Source organism: Castor canadensis, chromosome 19 (genome assembly GCF_047511655.1).
Source record: "Castor canadensis chromosome 19, mCasCan1.hap1v2, whole genome shotgun sequence".
Classification (NCBI taxonomy): domain Eukaryota; kingdom Metazoa; phylum Chordata; class Mammalia; order Rodentia; family Castoridae; genus Castor; species Castor canadensis.
Window position 1 is genome coordinate 26,278,488 of NC_133404.1, and position 18,473 is coordinate 26,296,960.

Sequence of the window (18,473 nt, forward strand, 5' to 3'; positions counted from 1 at the left end):
CTGTACAAAAAAATGCATACACATGTATGTAAATGCAAAAGTGAGACCTGATGAAACCATTCCAGTGGAGAGGGTAAATTCAAATATGATGTATTTGATATATTGTAAGAACCTTTGTAAATGCCACAATGTACCCCATCTCAGGGCAAGAATAAAGGGGAGGGGAGCAAATGCTTTGAGAGTCTGCCACACTTGGTCCCGTCCAAGATTATCTGCCAGCAGCCCCCTCAGAGCTCTTGTCTTATCCTAATTTACTTCTTTTCCCACAAAGTACTCTATCTTGCTGGTCCCCACATCTTAATTTAATTGTTCTGTCAATGCGCCTGCCTCGTCTAACGTGAAGGAACCACATCAGTTATTGTCTAAGCCATGTCTCTTTTCAATTAATTGTTTTTGAGACACAGTCTTGCTAGGACACTCAGGTTGGCCTGGAACTACTCCTCGGCTCAAGCAAACCTCCTATCTCCACCTCCTGAGTTGCTGAGGCTACAGGCAAGTACCACCATGCACGGCCTAAACTGAGTCACTTTTTTTTTTTTTTTTTTTTTTTGTGGTATCAAGGTTAAAACTCAGGGCTTCACACTTAAGCCTCCAGTCCTTTTGCTCTGGTTATTTTGGAGATAAGGTCTCACTTTTTTCCCCAGTTTGACCTGGACTGTGATCCTTTTAGTTCAGGCTTCCCACCATTGCTGGGATGACAGTCACACACCACAATGACCAGCTTTTTTCTGTTGAGATAGGGTCTCCCAAACTTTTGTCTGGGCTGGCCTGGAACTGCGATCCTCCCAATCTCAAGCCTCCCTCATAGCTTGGGGTGTCAGGTGTGTGCCACTGCATCCAGTTATTAGTTGAGATGAGGTCTTGTGAACTATTAGCCTGGGCTGGCCTTTAATTGTGATCCTCCCAATTTCAGCCTCCAAGTCACTCTTAAAAGTAGGGAAAAAAAGGGGGCCCAACTAACAGCTGTTGCAGAATCCCAAGCAGAAACCAGGACTGTCCCAGACAAACCATGATGTGTGGCTGCCCACCATGAGAAACATCTCACAGCCTTGTTCCTGAGGGAAGGTCTCTGTCTTCCAGATCTTTCTAAAATGTGGTATCCCTGACACATGTCTGCCATCTTCTGCTTGTGCTCTTTGGGGGTCTTCCATCTCATTACAAAGTGTTGGGAAAAACATGAAGTTTGCAGTCAAAGCTTCAACCTGAGCAAAAAAACCATTTAATCTCAAGAGCAATTTCCTCACTTGTGAACTCTGGGGATCGCTTCACTGATCAAATCAAATCAGATGAGGCCATTCAGGGCCAGCGATTCATTACTGATTACACACAGCACAAGGGCAGCAAAATGGATCCTTTTAGAAGCACAGAATCTTACACACAGTAGGTCCTCAAAAAGTACCCAAGTTGGATGATCATATAGCTGCACCAGTCTTATGGCCCTAGTGCACAACTAAAGCTTCAGTTTCTCCAGGTTTTGAAACACACCATGGGCCACTTTCAACCTGGGCCACTTTCCTGTGTAGCTGAGGTCCTAAGATGGTGCAGGGGAGGGGAAGACCCATTCCTTTCTAAAGTCTCATTCCTGTGACTCCTCTATGTCCTCCTCTCATGCAGGGAGCTAATATACACAGATTAACTTACTGTGTAGGCACTGTAAGCATTCGGGGCCTCCAACAGCAGGTTCAGGGAGGGGACGGGCTGACCTTGGCCCTACCTGTGCCATCCACCTGCTTCACTCAGGAACTCATGATGATGACTGAACTTCCCATCGAATTCCTGTCACACGTATTTATTACACAGATCCTTACAATCCTGTTGGCTCTGTGTTTGAAGCCACGAAGATCAATAAACTCATCATCAAAAGCTGAGCTGTTGGCATAATAGCTTTTGTGGCCCTCAGGGTGCAGAAGGGTATGGAGCTGCTCTGTGGACTGGCCTGATGCCACCTGCATAAAGACACCCTCACCCTTCAGATGCAAAGGCATCCCCAGCAAAGCCCGCTCCCCAAAGCACCTGGCCCTCTGCTAGAAATTCTGCTCAAACTCTTGCACAGAGGTTGAGTTTTGTCACTCTAAACTCCATTGTAGAAGTGCTCTGTGGCCTTCAATAGGGGGCAAGGATTCGGTCAAAGAAACCAAACCCACTAAAAAGCGGTAGCATGAAAATCTCACAATGATTCCAGAAGAGACAAACTCACCTTTTCTAGAATGTGAAAGGAAAATCTGAGGCAAACAGAGTGTCCAAGAGATACTCTCATAGTAAAACCAGTTCAGACAGAGGGAGAGAGCAGGTCTTTTTAACTGACAAATGAAAACAATATTTATGGGGTGAGGTTTATGCACGTGATGAGTTTATACACATACACATTGTATCATGCTCAAATCAGGGTAAGCCTGCCTATTTCTTCAGACATTTTTCATTTCTTTGTAGTGAGAACATTTACAATACTTTCCTCTAGCTTTTTTGAAAGATATAGCACTGCTATAGCTTGGATCTAGAATGTCAAGAAAGGCCACTGTGTTAAAGGCAGGGTCCCCAACCTATGGTGCTATTGAAAGGTGGTGGAAGTTTTTAGGAGGTGAGGCATAGATAGTAGGAGGTTTTAGGTCACTGGGAGCATGTCCTCAAGGGCATTACAGAACTCTCTCTTTAAAGTACCCAGGTGAATGGTAAAAAAGGCTTCTTCCTCCACATATTCCTGCAACAATGTACTACCACAAGCCCAAAACAAAGGGGTCAATCAGTCATGGACTCAAACTTCCAAAACCATGAGCCAAAATAAGCCTTTTTTGTTTTTAAGTTAAATTGTCTCAGATCACTTGTTACAGTAATGAAAAGCTAGCTAACATAAGCACGTTATCATTATCTATAGGCACCTTTCTGTGCAGCAGTACACCAGAACTTAGAAAAATAAAATATAAGAGCTATTAAAGACATTATCAGTAGTAAGCCAGCTTAGGGAGTCAAACAGACCAGTTGTGTGACCATGGGCAAGTTGCTGAGTATTTCTGAGTACTAAATTCCTGTCTGGAGAAATACAGACATGAATACCAACTTTGCGAAGTCTAGGAAGAAGGAGAGATGCCCCAGTGTCCTGGCTGCCAGCCCTTTCTACTCTGCTGTAGACAGATGGCTATTAGTTACTCTGAAGTGGACCCACAGCTAGGTTCCCAGTGACAACTGATGATGCACACTCACTCACCCACCTTCCCTCTCTCCATGTTACTGAGAGGTCAGAGGGTATAATGAAAGTAAAGTGTGCCCCACTGCATAAGCTGGGGGGAATGTACAAGCAGAAAGGAGAGAGAGTCACTTCTGGACAAAACCTGCTGGCAGGAATCAGTTAAAAGCAAGATGGAAAGAGAACACGAGTAAGTATGTTTATATTCAAAGCAAAAGAGAAATAACAAAAATCCCATGAAAAGGGTCAGCTCCTCTCCCAAGTCAGGACCCCAAGACTTGGTCCTCACTCTCTAGCCTATCTCTGACCTTCTTCCCAACCACTGGCCTTTGTCCCTTCCCCCAGTTCTCGATGGTCACACAGACCCTTTTGTTCTTAGAATAGATCTAGATGACATGTTCCTGCTTCAGATGATCCAAAAGATAAAATCATGATATTTGTACAAATATAAAATGGGCACATATCACAGACAGCATTTAAGTCATTTATTAACAAGAGAAACAATCTGAAGAGAATCCAGAAAGGAGACACACGTAGGCAGTCAGGGACACCGACCTGATCTGTTAATAGAGGAATGCATCCACCAGACACAATTTGCTTCTCTATGGACTAGAGTCATTTGCTTTGCTGTCAGTTTTCTAGAATAAGAGTTGAAAGCTAGTTTGAAGGCATGGTTCACTACAGAACCAGATCACCAGCATGGGGCCAATAACTATGACATTCCACCAATACTCATTGTTCTTTGCCTTCTGTTCTGCATTTCCAAGTTTTTCACAAGCACTCTTGGTAGGCCTTTGTCTTGTCTTCTCTTTTTGTCAGGAATACCCACTCCCTGACACTTCAGGACTTTCCATTGGGCCTCACTCCTCTTCTGGCTCTGGGCCTTGCTGTCCCCTGACCCTGCTCTATTTTTCTGGGAGCACCCACAATTTGCCTCACACTCTCTCCTTCTTTCCCCTCCATCTCTCTCTCTTTATAGGACAGGGTTTATCTGCTTTGATCATGGCTGCACTCTCAGTTCTAACAAGAGTGTGTGATAACAGTGCAGGAGCCTTTGTTCAATATTGGTTGAGTGAATGAACAGATGAATAACAAATATCACCAGCAGTCAGCTGGGGTGAGCAGGGGAGGCTGACACGGGCCTTGTGGAGGATGATTCTGGAGATGCAAATATCGATTGGCTGGCTTCCTGACTTCTTGAAAACAGGCTGCTGCTCCCTCTTCCTCCACGTACACATTGTTTAGAAATGGTCTCCCCAAAAATTAGGTCTAAATGTTTGATATTGCAGATACTCTAACAACACAAGGGTAGTGCCTCATCTAAGATCCACAACAGTAAAACTGTCTTTGCTCACCTGGAGAGTCCTGCTATATCCAAGAACTGCTTCTGGTGGCACAACCCTCAGGCCCTCAGAATCCAGCCATAACTGCAGTATGAGCCTTTAAGCAGCAGGCCAACCTTGCCCTGTCCCCAGACACCATGATATAGCAGCCACTAACTGTGACAACCAAGAGGTCCCTTCTTGAGATCCCTTTCGACATGTGGACATGTGTGGTACCTCAGCGCATACACCACAGCCCTGACAAAGCATGCACCACCCACTAGAATGCAAGCTTAGGCTCTCAGTTAACCCAGTTACCTTTGTTATCTGCCTGCCTGCTCTGCTCTGAGAGCAGAGAACCCCCAGGACACCTGAGTCCTAGGATGATTTCCCTACCATTCCCATTGCTGCTGTGCTCCCCACCAGAAGTTAAGACTGAATCTCCAACAATGCCAAGGTGAAAAGGACTGGAACGTGGGGGCATGGCTCAGTTTGATTGTGCGAGGAAGGCCACATCAACAACCATCCTTCTTATGACCAAGGCCCTGAGAGCTGCCTCCAATGAGGATCTTGGGTCCATATACGGGGAACGCTAGCTAGATGTTCCAGTGAGCTGACACCCTGGAAGCATCTTTCAACTTAAAACTTAAGGTGGCTGGCAGGTAAACACTCATTTTCTCAGAACTCCTCGGAGATGGCATCTCAGAGGTCCCCAGCGGGAACAGCACTAGTTTGCTTTTTATTATGCTTCATATTGGATTCCTTTCTCTCCCTGTCTTACTTCCTCTCCTTTAACAGTGTTTCCCAGTCTCACTTCCCAAATAAACTAAAGGCCCTAAACCTAAGGCCCTTGGCAAGTGAATAAATTCTATCCCATTGGCATCTCAGTAACTAGCATAATCAGGAGACCCTACAAGCTGGAGCACACTACACCCTAGGTTGTCCTACACGTATTGTCCCCCTATCCCGGACCCCAGACTCTGCCATTAGCCAAAGTATCACAGGGATGTGCCAAGAAAAACACAGGGATGTGCAAATGTAGCTTTGCATAGTCTGTGGAAGGAATAGTTAATAAGCTATGCTGTTCTCAAAATTCAGAGCCAACAAAAACATCTTTAAATATGCTCATCAAAACTGATTTCCATTATATTGCTGCAGAATTTTGTGACCAGGGATCTACAGAATGCAGAAATCCAGAGAGGCTGAGGCAGAAACCTGCTGTTGCATGGGGCAGGGACCACCTGGAAGTCACAAGGATTCAAACCTCCCTTCTGCAAGCTGCCTGCTGATACCAGCAAGGCTTTTAACTCCATCCAAAGGCAGAAATTGTGACAAGCCATCCATAATTTCTACTCACTTTGAGCAAGATTGTGTTTAGAAAAATCCTTGAAGTGAAGGCTTCAAGTGAGGCAGAATAAAGCGATGCAGAAACTACTAGAATCAGCACTGGGCAGAGCTCTTATTAACGCCCATCCTCTCCTCAGAGCAGCCTGGCCAGCTGGCTAGCCACACACAACTGGTTTCCCATCCATCAATAAAATACAGCAGCCCATTCCAGAAATGATGCAGCGATAGCTGTTTTGCAGTGACCCAGCATCTTCAGACCACAGAAAATGCATTATATCTCCAAAACCATTACTGACTTACACATGGGCTCCAAGAGCAAACTGGAATACAGGGGACATAGGAGATGTTTGTGAGCCATCACCACAGTCAATCAATGCTCTTTAAAAACCATGGCACACAGAGGAATGGCATTTTAACCCCCTCCTTCAGGGACAGACAAACACCCTCATCCACATACAAATGAGCCAACAAATGAGTCTATGAGTACAGCATAGGATTTTGAATATCTGGAAGCTGGCAGGAAGTATTAATCTCAAATCTCTCAAAATTTTCAAGTACAGAATATCTTACTAAAGACAAGCTTATTTTTGTTATTTCAAGTGGTGGTTTTTGGACTATTTCACAGTTAATTGTTAGATTCTGAGTTGCCAATATGGTTAGTTTCCTTTATTTTCTTTCTCTGGCTGTTCCTAGCAGCACTGTATTGTGCTTGTCCATTATCTTGGTTCCTCCTCCTAAGAATTCCTGCATCTTACCTCTCTCCCACCATCTCATCTTTGCACAAATATGTGTTAAATGCTCTGGTAGGTGTACTGAGAGGAAGGAGCTCCAAGGGGGTATGGAGGACAGGAACCACTTTCTGTGGGGTCTAAGAGACAAGAGGAACAGAATTCATGGAAACACTTGGTATGGGAAAAAGTCAAGGTGCACAATGAAGTGACTGACAGACAGTGGAACTGGGGAACAGCAAGTGTAGACACTGGGTGGATGCCTCTACATATACCTGGGGGCCATGCAGTATGTCCAACCTGCAAAAGGAAGCTGTTCAGTGGAGACAGGGCACAATGAGATCACATTTATAACTGGAAACTCTTCGGGCCTAACCATCCTCTTCTACTGGCTCTAACAGAATATACTTTGCTGAGTGCTCCACTTAGCCACTTCCTTCTTCATGCATACATAACCTGGTCTTTTTGCTCCTCCCACCAGTCTTTAGTCTGATTTTCAGAGTTTCACCCCTGTCCTTTCTCAGCCTGTGACAGCCATTCTCCCCTTAGCTCACCTTTGCTCCCTGCTTGTCCTAGAGAGGTGGGGCTGATTTCCCCTCCCTTGACTCCAGGCTGGGGCCCTGTCTACTCTGACCAACAGAATGGGGTGAAAGGCTGTTCTGGGGCTCTCAGTCCTAAGCTGCCTGGCAGTTCCCACTTCCTCCTCTTAAAGCACTTCCAGCACCAAGCTAGGGATACCACACCTGTTGAAAAGGACAGAGGAAAAAAACTGAAGTGGCTCAGTCCTCAGCCTTTACCGAGCTTCCAGTATCCTTGCCAGCCACCCAGTCCTGCAGGTGACTGTGTCCCTTGGCATCCCAGCTCCAGGGACAACTATCTGCCAATGCCATATGGAACAGACAACCAGCTACATGGGCCCAGTCAGACTACAACACTGTAAGGTGTTTCATTATTTTTTTTAAGCCATTAAATTTTGGGGCAGTGTGTACTGCAGCAATGGATAAATGACACTATATGTCTGTGGTGGTTTAAATAACATCTCTGTAATCTGTTTATTCCACACTGTGCTCATGTGAGCATACAAACCATAAGCAGTTAGTTCAGAAAGGAAGTCTTATGTCCCATTGCTCAGAAAAACTATAGCAGAAACCTATAGATTCCATAAGGGAGTCTGGTGGATGGTCAGTTGGCCTATGGCGAGAAGAAGAAATTGGAAGTTTGCTAAAGAAGAAGAAATAGGAAGTCAGACATGGAGGAGGGAGCATCACTACTGGTGTCATATGTCATGCAGATACTGATGCCTCTTTGTTCCTTGAAATTCAATTATATAGAAAAATTAGTAACTCTTCATTAGCCAGGGATCATCAAACATTTTATGTTTTGGAGTTAACAGTCTTCCACATAACCATAAAACCCATTTCTTATAGCATCATTATTGAGATTCTACCACATTACAAAATTTATTCTCAATTGCAGATGAAGAAAGTAAGTTGGGAACTGTGAAGCACATTGATTACCACCTCACTATAAGCAGACATCGTCTTCATCACAACTAAAAACACAACTGTTATTTCTGGACACTGACCCTCTGCCAGGTTCCACATGAGGCATGCTACACACCCACAGAGCTCTCCTTCCTACCTCTGTGAATTTGGCATTTCTCTCTTTTTGCAATGGACAAATCTGAGACTTAAAGTTTGAAGAGACAGGAAATATTATGGATAAAATTTATACCCCAGGTAAATGTACACTGCGGTTAGTGTCCAACTCTTACACAGGTAACTATAAATGTAACTGTTATGGTCTGAATTGTTTTTCCCTAAAATTCTTATGTTGAAATTCTAACCTCCAGTATCTCAGATATTTTGAGATAGGCCCTATAAACAGGTAATTAAAGTAAACGAAGTCACCAAGTTAGTCACTGATCCAATCTGACTGGTATCTTTATAAGAAAAAGACATTAGGACACACAGGGAAGAAAGGATTGTGTAGACCCAGGGAGAAGATGTCCAGGCAGACACAATCAGAAGAAACCCACCCTGTCCACACCTTGATCTCAGACTTCTGTCCTCCAGAACTATGAGCAAATAAATGGGTGCTGGTTAAGCCCCTGGGTCTGTATGTTCTGTTACAACAGCCTTAGCAAACCAACACAGCATCCTAGGAAACAAAGGACCCACAATCCACCCAGAAGCTCATGTGCTTCATCCATTCAATCATGGGCCACTTGGCATTTCTCAACACTCAGTTGTCTGAACTTAAAAGCAGAGAACAACAGCAAACGAGAAGGGGATTGTTTTCTACAGAAAGGCCTAGTCATTCAAGGGAAATATGACCCCAGCAGCAAGGACAGAAGAATTCAAAGTAGATAGAAGAAACTAAATTTCCTAAGCTTCTGGAAGTAGTAAGCACAGGAAAGACACGTCAGCTGGCCCAGGGGGAATCATGGAGTGACCATGTAGGTCAGTGGTAGATGGTCAAACCTTTCTTGGAGTCAGGAAAGACTAGGCATCTTGCTCCCTCTAATGGGACCAAAGATGGCAGCCATCATGAGGAAAAAAACTTACTTTTATATTAAGCTGCTCATCACCATTTAGAATACAGAAGAGATATTCTAGGATCCCTTATTTGGCTATGGCTTAATAAAAAATTTTACTGCTTCTAAAATTTACCCATACTTGCCCATTGGGTATGTGATCCTCAAATCAAACTGCCTAGATTATGGATGAATCCCTTATGTCTTGCCCTCAGGAGAAAGACTATTGCAAATAACATGGTAGTTACTGGCATTACATTACTGTTTTAGGCTGTAAACAACCTGCAAGGCATGCTTCCTTGAGCAGCTAGAGATGATAGTCCCCATCTTTATGACAGAACTCTCCCAATGTATAATGAGGAACAACTCAAATGAAGACATAGGTCTAAACCATGGACTCCAGCTGATATCTCTTGGGCCATCACCTTCTGCTGCTGATTGTAACTGCTGCCAGCCATTCAGAGAGCAACAGTCCTACCCCATGCAAAAATGCTTCAGGCCCCAACAACAGTGTGCACCACCTATAGGGTCATCTTGGATAGCATGCAGGACAACCCAAGCTTGCATGCAAACACAGAAAATACCAGCAGAGGGTGTTAAGAGCTGATGCCCAAAGGTCTGACCACTGGGCAGGTCTCACAAGGAACAATAGTTCCAAATTACAGATAATATATCCAGTGTTTCTGTAAAATGCCCCAAGATGCTTAATTTCTACATACATGCAAGCATTAAATCATTTTCCTATTTGCCCAAAGTGCTTACCTGTTATAGAGAAGAATGTCTGGTTTCCAAATCTGACCATCTGGGAAACGAACATTCTTCACGCCCGGATATTCTGATGTATTCCACTGTAAATAGTGATCTGTCCAAGACTGACACACACAGACAATGGTATTAGTAGCACTTCGCTTCCTGGCCTACTTCTATTTCTTGTAAGAGATTAGTAGGTAAGTTCAAAGCCAAAAAAGAGTTCCAGCCATTTATTTAAATAACTGAGTTGTTATCTATAAAATATAAGGTAAATGGGGATCAAATAATTCCTTCCAAAACAGATCACAAATAGTATAAAAATCTCATTTAAGGCCCTGCCGTCACCATGGCCACATTTGGATGGCAGCACTAAAGCTTATTCTGCGCAGCTGCAGACCCCTGGGTCTTTTCCTCCCGCAGCCATGGGTTACTTCCAGCCAAATGAATAACTGCTCTGCTTTCCGAATTTTCATTAGAAAGATATTTTGAAAAAGCAAATTCACTTATTTCAGGCTGTGGAAATGTGGTGCATTCTTTTTCCATAAACAGCACTGTGCAGCTGTATGGGAAACTCTCAGCAACTTCTAGTGGCCCAATTTTTAGATGTGAATTCTGTTTGTTGCAGGGACCATGCTTCTGACACCACAACCCAACAATGCAAACCCAGGCCTGGGTGGTGGGACATGGAGTGGGGAAATGAGGATGCTGGCAAGGACTCTTAAATAAAGAGTCCTTTGGAAGTCTTCACAAACACATGACCTCAGAGTCAGGCCCTCCTTTAGGTTCTCCAGTAATCTTGGCTAGAGGAAGGCCAGAGACTGGGATCCTCCCTCCCAGGATCAGGCACTCAGAGGCCCTTACAAGGGCAAAGCTCTGCAGAGACCATATAAACTGGACCCCAATCTGCAGTTGCAGAAAACAAGCATCACGCACCAAGGTCCCAAGGTTGGCAGGTTTGGAACCAGCAGTACACAATAATCAGTACTCTCTACTGAGTCCCTCTGGGACCACCCAAGTTCTGGAGCTCAGACTGTCCAAGATTTACAAAAATACATAATACTATACCTCCAGGTGGCACCAGGGTGGTGCACTCAAATCAAATGCATTGTTATTTCTGCCTCAAAGCTTACATACATATTTATACTAAGACAAATAAATGCTTCAATTGCACATCAATTTCAGTGTGATTTCAGATACATGAATTTGATGCAGAATTATAAAACAACATCGAAGAACTGGAAAACAAATTTTCAAGGCTGTTGAGACTCAGGAATTGCAGATGAGACATTGTGGATCTAAAACTATTGATATTAGCAACAAGGGATGGAAGGGCATGTCCCAGAGATCTGACCATTGTCTGCAGAGGCAGATAACAAAGGTTATCCGAGATCTAGAAGCAGCTGCAGTCAGACAAGAGGGGTTCTGCAGGTGAACACCATCATTTTACAACCAGGGGCCTCAGAGAATGAGGCTATGTTAACACAGGGCAAGCAGAAACACCAACTGGGGCATTCAGGATTGAGCCTGCCCTGCTGGGGTTGCTGATTAGAGAGGGAAATTGGGGGAGCAGAACAATGAGGAAGGGCTGGTCTTCCTCAAGTGTTTTCCAGGAGCACCTGGGCACCAGCCAAGCCATGTTTGCCATAGCCTGCTGGACACCCTGGCTCTGCCACCCTTCCCTCCTCTCTATTGTTCTGGGCACTAAGCCCTTCCATGCCCAACTCCCGTGCTTTCTTAACTACCATCTTCTATCTCACCCTGGGATGTCTCTCCAAGATGGTCACTAGTACCACAGAGCAAGTCATAGTGACCACTATTATGCCCCACTGCAGCAGCAGGGTTCTTTGAAATGCCCTTGAAGGTCGGCAGATATAACAGGATCTTCTAGACTGAGGTCAGGGGCAGGGAAAGAGGCTGCTAGGTTGGTCAAACTTAGACAGATTTACTTATTGGCACCAGAGCTGCCTCCTGCCTTCCCAACTCTCCACATCTCCTCCTGTCTCATCTACACCCTCAGCTGTGATGCCCCACAGAATCATGAGCTGGTCAGGTGACATCACTGCCATTTTGCCTGCTCAGTATTGCGTGTGTGTCCCTGCTTACCACAATCCAAGTATGTCCATGTGACAACTCTTCTCATTTACAAAAGGAGACCAAGGCTCACAGCACTCAATCTTTGGACTCTGTCACTGAGAAAGAACTCAACTGCATAATGTATCCTCAAGCAAAGTGATCTTTGGGCTGTTCCAGAGCTGGTTCTCTACACTGGCAAGCTAGCCACCACAGCAGTGTGGACCACTTGTCGTCCCTGAGGGTGCTGCTGTCTGCTCAAATTGCAACCCCTTACCAACCTGACCCACAGGCCAGAAGGGTGGGGTTGGTTGTAGGGAGCTTTGGAATTAGACAGACCTGGGTTTGCACCAAGCCTCTGATAGAGACTTGCCGTGTGAATTTGAGTAGATGAAATCACCCTCACTGAGCTGCAATTTCCTAGTCGGTACAGAATCCCATAGAATGGTGTTGTAAGGATGACATGGATGAAATAAGTCTGCGTGCAGCATCAGGGAAAAACCATGTGGTACTCACAGGCAAGTGATAAATGATGGCTTAAAGAGAGAGAGACAGACAGACAGAGAGATTCCTCTATTTTACAAAGTCATACAGGACACAAGGGCTGTAGTAACTCTAATAACTGAGTTGCAATCAAAGGTGTTGAAGAAAGAGGGCCAACAATATGGAATAAGACCTGGAACAGTCAAGTTCTAGAAAGTACAAGTGTTTGCTCTCAGTCAGACCTTAGGTCCCTTGTGGGCAGTGGTAGGGGGCAAGATTTCTGTAGGCAGCACCTGACATGTTTTCCATATGGAATCACCTGAAAGAAAGCAGCCATGAACCCAGAAATACCAATGCTCCCTGATTCCCCTGACATGTGAGATTCCTTCTCATGAACTCTTCAAGGCAAGAGAGTGTGGGCTGTAAGTGAGACACACAGGGAGGAAGGAGGCACTGCTGGAGTCCAGACCCTTCTATGACACTGACACCTTTCAAGTGTGTGTGCGTGCGTGTGTGTGCGCGCGTGTGTGTGCGTGTGCGTGTGTGTGCATGTGCGCGTGTGTGTGTGCGCGCGCGTGTGTGTGCGTGCGCGCGTGCGTGTGTGCGTCTGTGTGCGCGCGTGCGCGTGTGTGTGGGTGCGTGTGTGTGCGTGTGTGTGAGTGTGTGAGCGTCTGTGCGTGTGTGTGCATGCTGTGTGAGTGTGTGTATCTGTGTGCGTGTGCGTGCGTGTGTGCGCGCGCGCGCGTGCGTGCGAGTGTGTGTGTCTGTGTGCGTGCGTGTGTGCGTGCACATTACATGGAAAGGGGGAATTGGTGGTATAATCCCAGCTACTCAGGTGGTGGAAATCTGGAAGATCCAAGCTTGAGGCCACTCTGGGCAAAAAGTTAGCAAGATCCCCACCTCAAAAAATACACAGCTGTACTTCTAATTACTTATGAGGCATAGGTGGGAGGATCAGGGTCCCTGGCTGGTTCATGGAAAAAAAAAAAAACTGTGACACCCTATTCAAAAAATAACTAAATCAAAAAAGGGCTAGAGGTGTGACTCACGTGGTGGAGCACTGGTCTAGCCAGTGCAAGCCCCTGAGTTAAAACTTCAGTACGGCCAAAAACAAATTATGGTATAAGAAACATACTGGGTTTTTCTAGCACAGAGCTCCTAAAACCCTTGCAATTTCCTGAGTGATAGGAATACCTCTTTTAAAAAGAAATCCCAAGTTCCTGCTACTGAAGTGACTTGGGGTTGGGCCTCTAAGAAGCTTCAGGATGGGGACTGGCCTCCAGAAAGTTGACCACAAGATTAAAGGATGGGAACTTTCAAACTCATCTCATACCATCTCCAGGGAGATGGGGCTGGAAGCTGGCTTGAACAACAGGGGTCAAAGAGCTTCCAGGTCAGTAGGCACAGCCTGCAAGGAAACTGGACATCTGGAGAGGGCATGCAAGCTCCTCGCCCCTCCCATAGGTGCCTTGTGTCTCTTCCATCAGGGGAGGGGTGGGGGAAGGAGGTCATGGGAACCCCTGAATTCATACTCAGCCAGTGGAAGTAGAGTACCTGGATACCCCATTTACAACAGGTGTCTGAAGTGAGGGCAGTCCTATGGAACTGAGCACTTGAACTTGTGGACCCTGCTGTTAATTCAAGGTAAACAATGTCAGAATTGAATTAAATAGGGGTTGGTACTGAAGAATTGATTGTTGGTACTGAAAGACACTACATATTTGACAGTAGAAAACACCAGCCAAACATTTTTTGAAAATTCTTGCAATCAGCTACTTTTATGTCACAGGAGGAAAGTGAGCCTCATCCCTTGCCCTGAAACTTCGCTCTCGCAGGGAGACATGACGGTTGACTCACCCCCTCATCCAGGGATGCAATCATGACCTTGAGCAGACCACTGGCTGGCTAATGTGGGAGAACTGTGTGTGGCATTTCTATATGTCAGAGATAATAGATGCAGAAATTAAAGAAAGAAAACAGTTTAAAAATAATTAGGGTTTACAATCTCATATTCTCTGATGTGAATGCAATTTGTATCATAATTAGAATTAGAAGTTAAAAATAGAGAGTAAACAAGGGAAGGCTGGGAACACTAAAGGCGGAAGAATGGTTCATATTCCAGAATAAGACAAGACAGATTTTTTAAAAGCAAATCTAAGTCTCTGAATGGATCCAATGTCTTTTCAGACTTGATCAGGCACATTCAGGGTGGTATGGCCATAGACCAAATATCTTTTCAGAATCTGAAATGATTTCTGTCATTTGTTATCATATATTAAATTAAATTATGTCTAACAAGCCTCCCTGATGATAAAACAACTGCAGAGAAAATACACCAACTGCTTCCTCCTAGGGATATGAAGAGGTAAACAGAGATGGGCAGATTTGTATTCCTTCAGGATATCTGAATAATCTGAAAGTCCTATAAAATCAAGGACAACTGGGAGAGAGGATAACAAAATCAACAACCTGTAGGTCAGAGAGAATTCAATTAAAAAAAAAAAAACGTTTCTGCCTCTTCCATTTGGTTGGATAGAAAAATTTATCACTTGCAGAAAATTGACCTCAGAGTTTAAATACCCTGGAGAAAAGACTGTGTGGATTCAGAGTTTCAGAATTCAGTTATAAGAAACTATGGAAGATGCTCAGAGCCATTCCTTGGCTCTACCTCCTGCCCTCACTCCAGCTTCCCCCAGAGCCTGGCCCTGTATGCCTTCAACACCAAGGTTTGTTTCTCATTCGTGTTCATTACTCAGGCAGGGTCAGGCCAGGCTGGTCACCAGCCAGGGGACCAGCATGAAAAAGAATCAATGAGTGACTGTTTATAAATAGTCTCAAAGATTTTGAACACATGATGAGGTGAGAGCACACAAGGGAGGTATGAGGATAGGCAAGAAACCCAAAAAAACCAAGATAGCATTGGATGTCCTCAATGCAAAGGAACTAATGCAGAAACTTTAAAGCAACAGAGGCCAATAGAAGGGGACCAGGAACTAGAGAAAAGGTTAGTTTGAGAAGAATTAACCTAGAAGGTAACACATATGTACAAGAAAGCAATGTGAGTCAACTCCCTGTATAGCTATCCTTATCTCAAGCAGCAAAAACCCTTGGTCCTTCCTATTATTGCTTATACTCTCTCTTCAACAAAATTAGAGATAAGGGCAAAATAGTTTCTGCTGGAACTAAAGCAGATACCTTAAAAGCAACTGAGGCCAATAGGAAAAGGGGAACAGGTACTAGAGAAAAGGTTAGATCAAAAAGAATTAACCTAGAAGGTAACACCCACGCACAGGAAATCAATGTGAGTCAATGCCCTGTATAGCTATCCTTATCTCAACCAGCAAAAACCCTTGTCCCTTCCTGTTATTGCTTATACTCTCTCTACAACAAAATTAGAAATAAGGGCAAAATAGTTTCTGCTGGGTATTGAGGGGGTGGGGGGGAGAGGGAGGGGGCGGAGTGGATGGTAAGGGAGGGGGTGGGGGCAAGGGGGAGAAATGAACCAAGCCTTGTATGCACATATGAATAATAAAAGAAAAAGGAAAAAAAAATAAATAAATACAATGAGACCTAGGGGGGAAAAATAGTTTCTGCTGGGTAGCGAGGGAGTGGGGGGGAGAAGGAGGGGTTGGGGGGAAGGGGGGAGAAATGACCCAAACATTGTATGCACATATGAATAAAAGAAATAAAAAATAAATAAAATGCAAAAAAAAATAGCCCCAAAGAAGCTTCCATGCCATCCCTGGTGACACCTGAGTCCCCCCAGGTCTACACCATGGCCATGAAAGAGTTCCAGTTTCCCTTCTAAACTAGAACACTGGGATGGGCCATGGGCACAGAAGATAAGTTTTGTTGCATCAGGGTTAACATTCGTTCTTAACCCAAGCTTCTTGGGATGCCTTAAAAAAACAGTGGGGGGACAGTGCCATTTTTCAGACCAATGTTATCACCCAATTTCATAAGGATACCTGCTGCCAGGGAATTGGCATGCTCTTTCTACACTAGGCACCTAAAGATGAATCTTAACTCATGGCAGAACACAAGGCAATACCAGTGCCCCAAGACTTCTCCATTTAGAAGAGTCTGGGCCTTCTCTGCCTCCCATTTATATAAAGCAGAATTGCTCTCACCTGTGATGGCCACTGTCCACCCACCCTCCTGACCTCTGCAATATCTAGGGAGAACCTTGTGGTCTTCCTATGTTAACCTTTTTTTACTTTTTATGACTTAAAATTGAAAACCTGAAACATAATTACACGTATTTATGGGTACAGTGCAATAATTCAATGCATCATTCCAAGTGTAATGATCAAATCAGGTTAATTAGCATTTCCATCTCCTTATCCTTTACCATCTCTTAGTGGTTAACCTTTAAATGAGTTAATTGCACAGCCTGATTGTGAATGGCTGAAAAGGGGATGCTGGGTCTCACATATTTTGGGGGCTCTCCAAAATGGTCCTCACTCAGAACATTCTACACAGTAGGTGTCCACGAGGTGGAAAGAATAGGCGAATGAGATTTATTTTTTAATGAAGCCATAGATGCTTCTGAAAATACAAGCTGTGATTAGAAAAGAGCTGAGCTTCAAAGAAATTTACAGGGCCCTGGTGACATCCTCCAAAGATGTTTGTTTGTGGCGCATGTGAACTCAATACTGCAAGTAATAATCCAGTTATATTTTTCCTGGAAACCAACACTCTCTCAAATGAATTGCCACACCACATACATTGCTACAGATCAGTGATTTACTGAGGGCTAAGGGAGATGGGCACCAGAGAGAGACACCTGTCTACAGCATGTGTTTAATGCCATAAGAAAAATGTCAGCAGCAGCTCTGTTCCTCACAGGGCGTGGGAAAGCTTTGGTCTAACCCCCTAGAGTTCCAGGAGTTCGATCCTATACTACAGAGTTGCAATGTTATGTAGGAGTAGGCTTATTTTAGATCATACTATCTTATTCTTTCTGGGTTCATGTAGTTTTGGTTTCATTCAATCACTCAATAAAAATTACTCAGTGTCTGCTGGGGATGAGACTGTGGGTTACAGCCTGGGCCATCTCAGAGAATGAATCACACAGGCGTCCTACCCTTGTGTTGCACACATAGTAGTGGGAGAGACTTGGAGGCAAGGAGCAAACAGAAAAGTGAATAGGAAGTATATAAGATGGTGAGGAGTGCTTTGAAAGAAAAACAAGTGGAATAAAGAGAACAGAGTCGGGGTTGGAATTAGCTCAGTGGTAGACCATTTGTCTGGTATGCATGAGGTCCTGGGTTTGGGTTCCAGACCCAGAATTGAAAAGAAAAGGGGTGGGGGGCAGGGCTAGCAAGGATAGTACATGGGAACTCTGGAAAGGTGATGTTTAGGAAGAGATCAGTCAAAAGTGAGGGAGAAAATCAAATGATTCTTTGGAAAGGAGTTTTAAAGGCAAGAAAATTAGCAGGTACAAAGGCTTTGGGATAGGCATGTTCTTGGATAATGAGTGTATCTTTAACATCAACAGAGCAGGGGGCAGAGCAAGGGAGAAGAGAGTGGAAGAAATGGGGGATAAAAGAATGGTCCAGGCAGGAAGAGGAGAGGGTCCAGGCAGGGAGGAAATCTTGAAGGTTGACTTCAAGGACTTCAGCTTTTATGTTGGAGGGTAAAGGGTGGGACTGAAGGCTCTGGAGGGATATGAGCCTCAGAGGCATGTACTAAACCTTCATTTCATCATAAAGAATCACAGTGGTAGCTGTGTTGAGAGCAGACACCATTCGGGGAGGCAAGGGCTGAGTCTTCCTAGCCTGGCTAGGAGACCCTCTAATAAAGGAGGTCAGAGATGAGGCAGTTAAAGCAGGGTGGAAGCAAGGGGTGGATGCACAGTGGTCAGACTCTGGATCTAGTTTGAAAGTTGAGCTTCCAGAATTTGCTGATGGATGAGATGTGAAAGACAAGAGCTAAGGGTGCTATGGATTAACACCATTGCATTTACCCAGACAAGGAAGACTGTGAAAGAGGCAAGACTTAAAACCACCCACACACACAAAGCTACAGATTGTGGGGACAAGGATTGAAGGCTG

General features: G+C 44.6%; 1 protein-coding gene across 7 annotated transcripts in view; it reads right to left on the reverse strand.

The window, feature by feature from the left end:
- Window positions 1-18,473, reverse strand: part of LOC109674332 (neuronal acetylcholine receptor subunit alpha-7) — a 141,829-nt gene that overhangs the window by 39,127 nt on the left and 84,229 nt on the right. For all 7 annotated transcript variants that reach the window (XM_074061995.1, XM_074061994.1, XM_074061996.1 and 4 more), the window contains one exon: window positions 9,877-9,986. In XM_074061995.1, coding sequence (XP_073918096.1) covers window positions 9,877-9,986 — 110 coding nt within the window. The remainder of the gene's footprint in view (window positions 1-9,876; window positions 9,987-18,473) is intronic.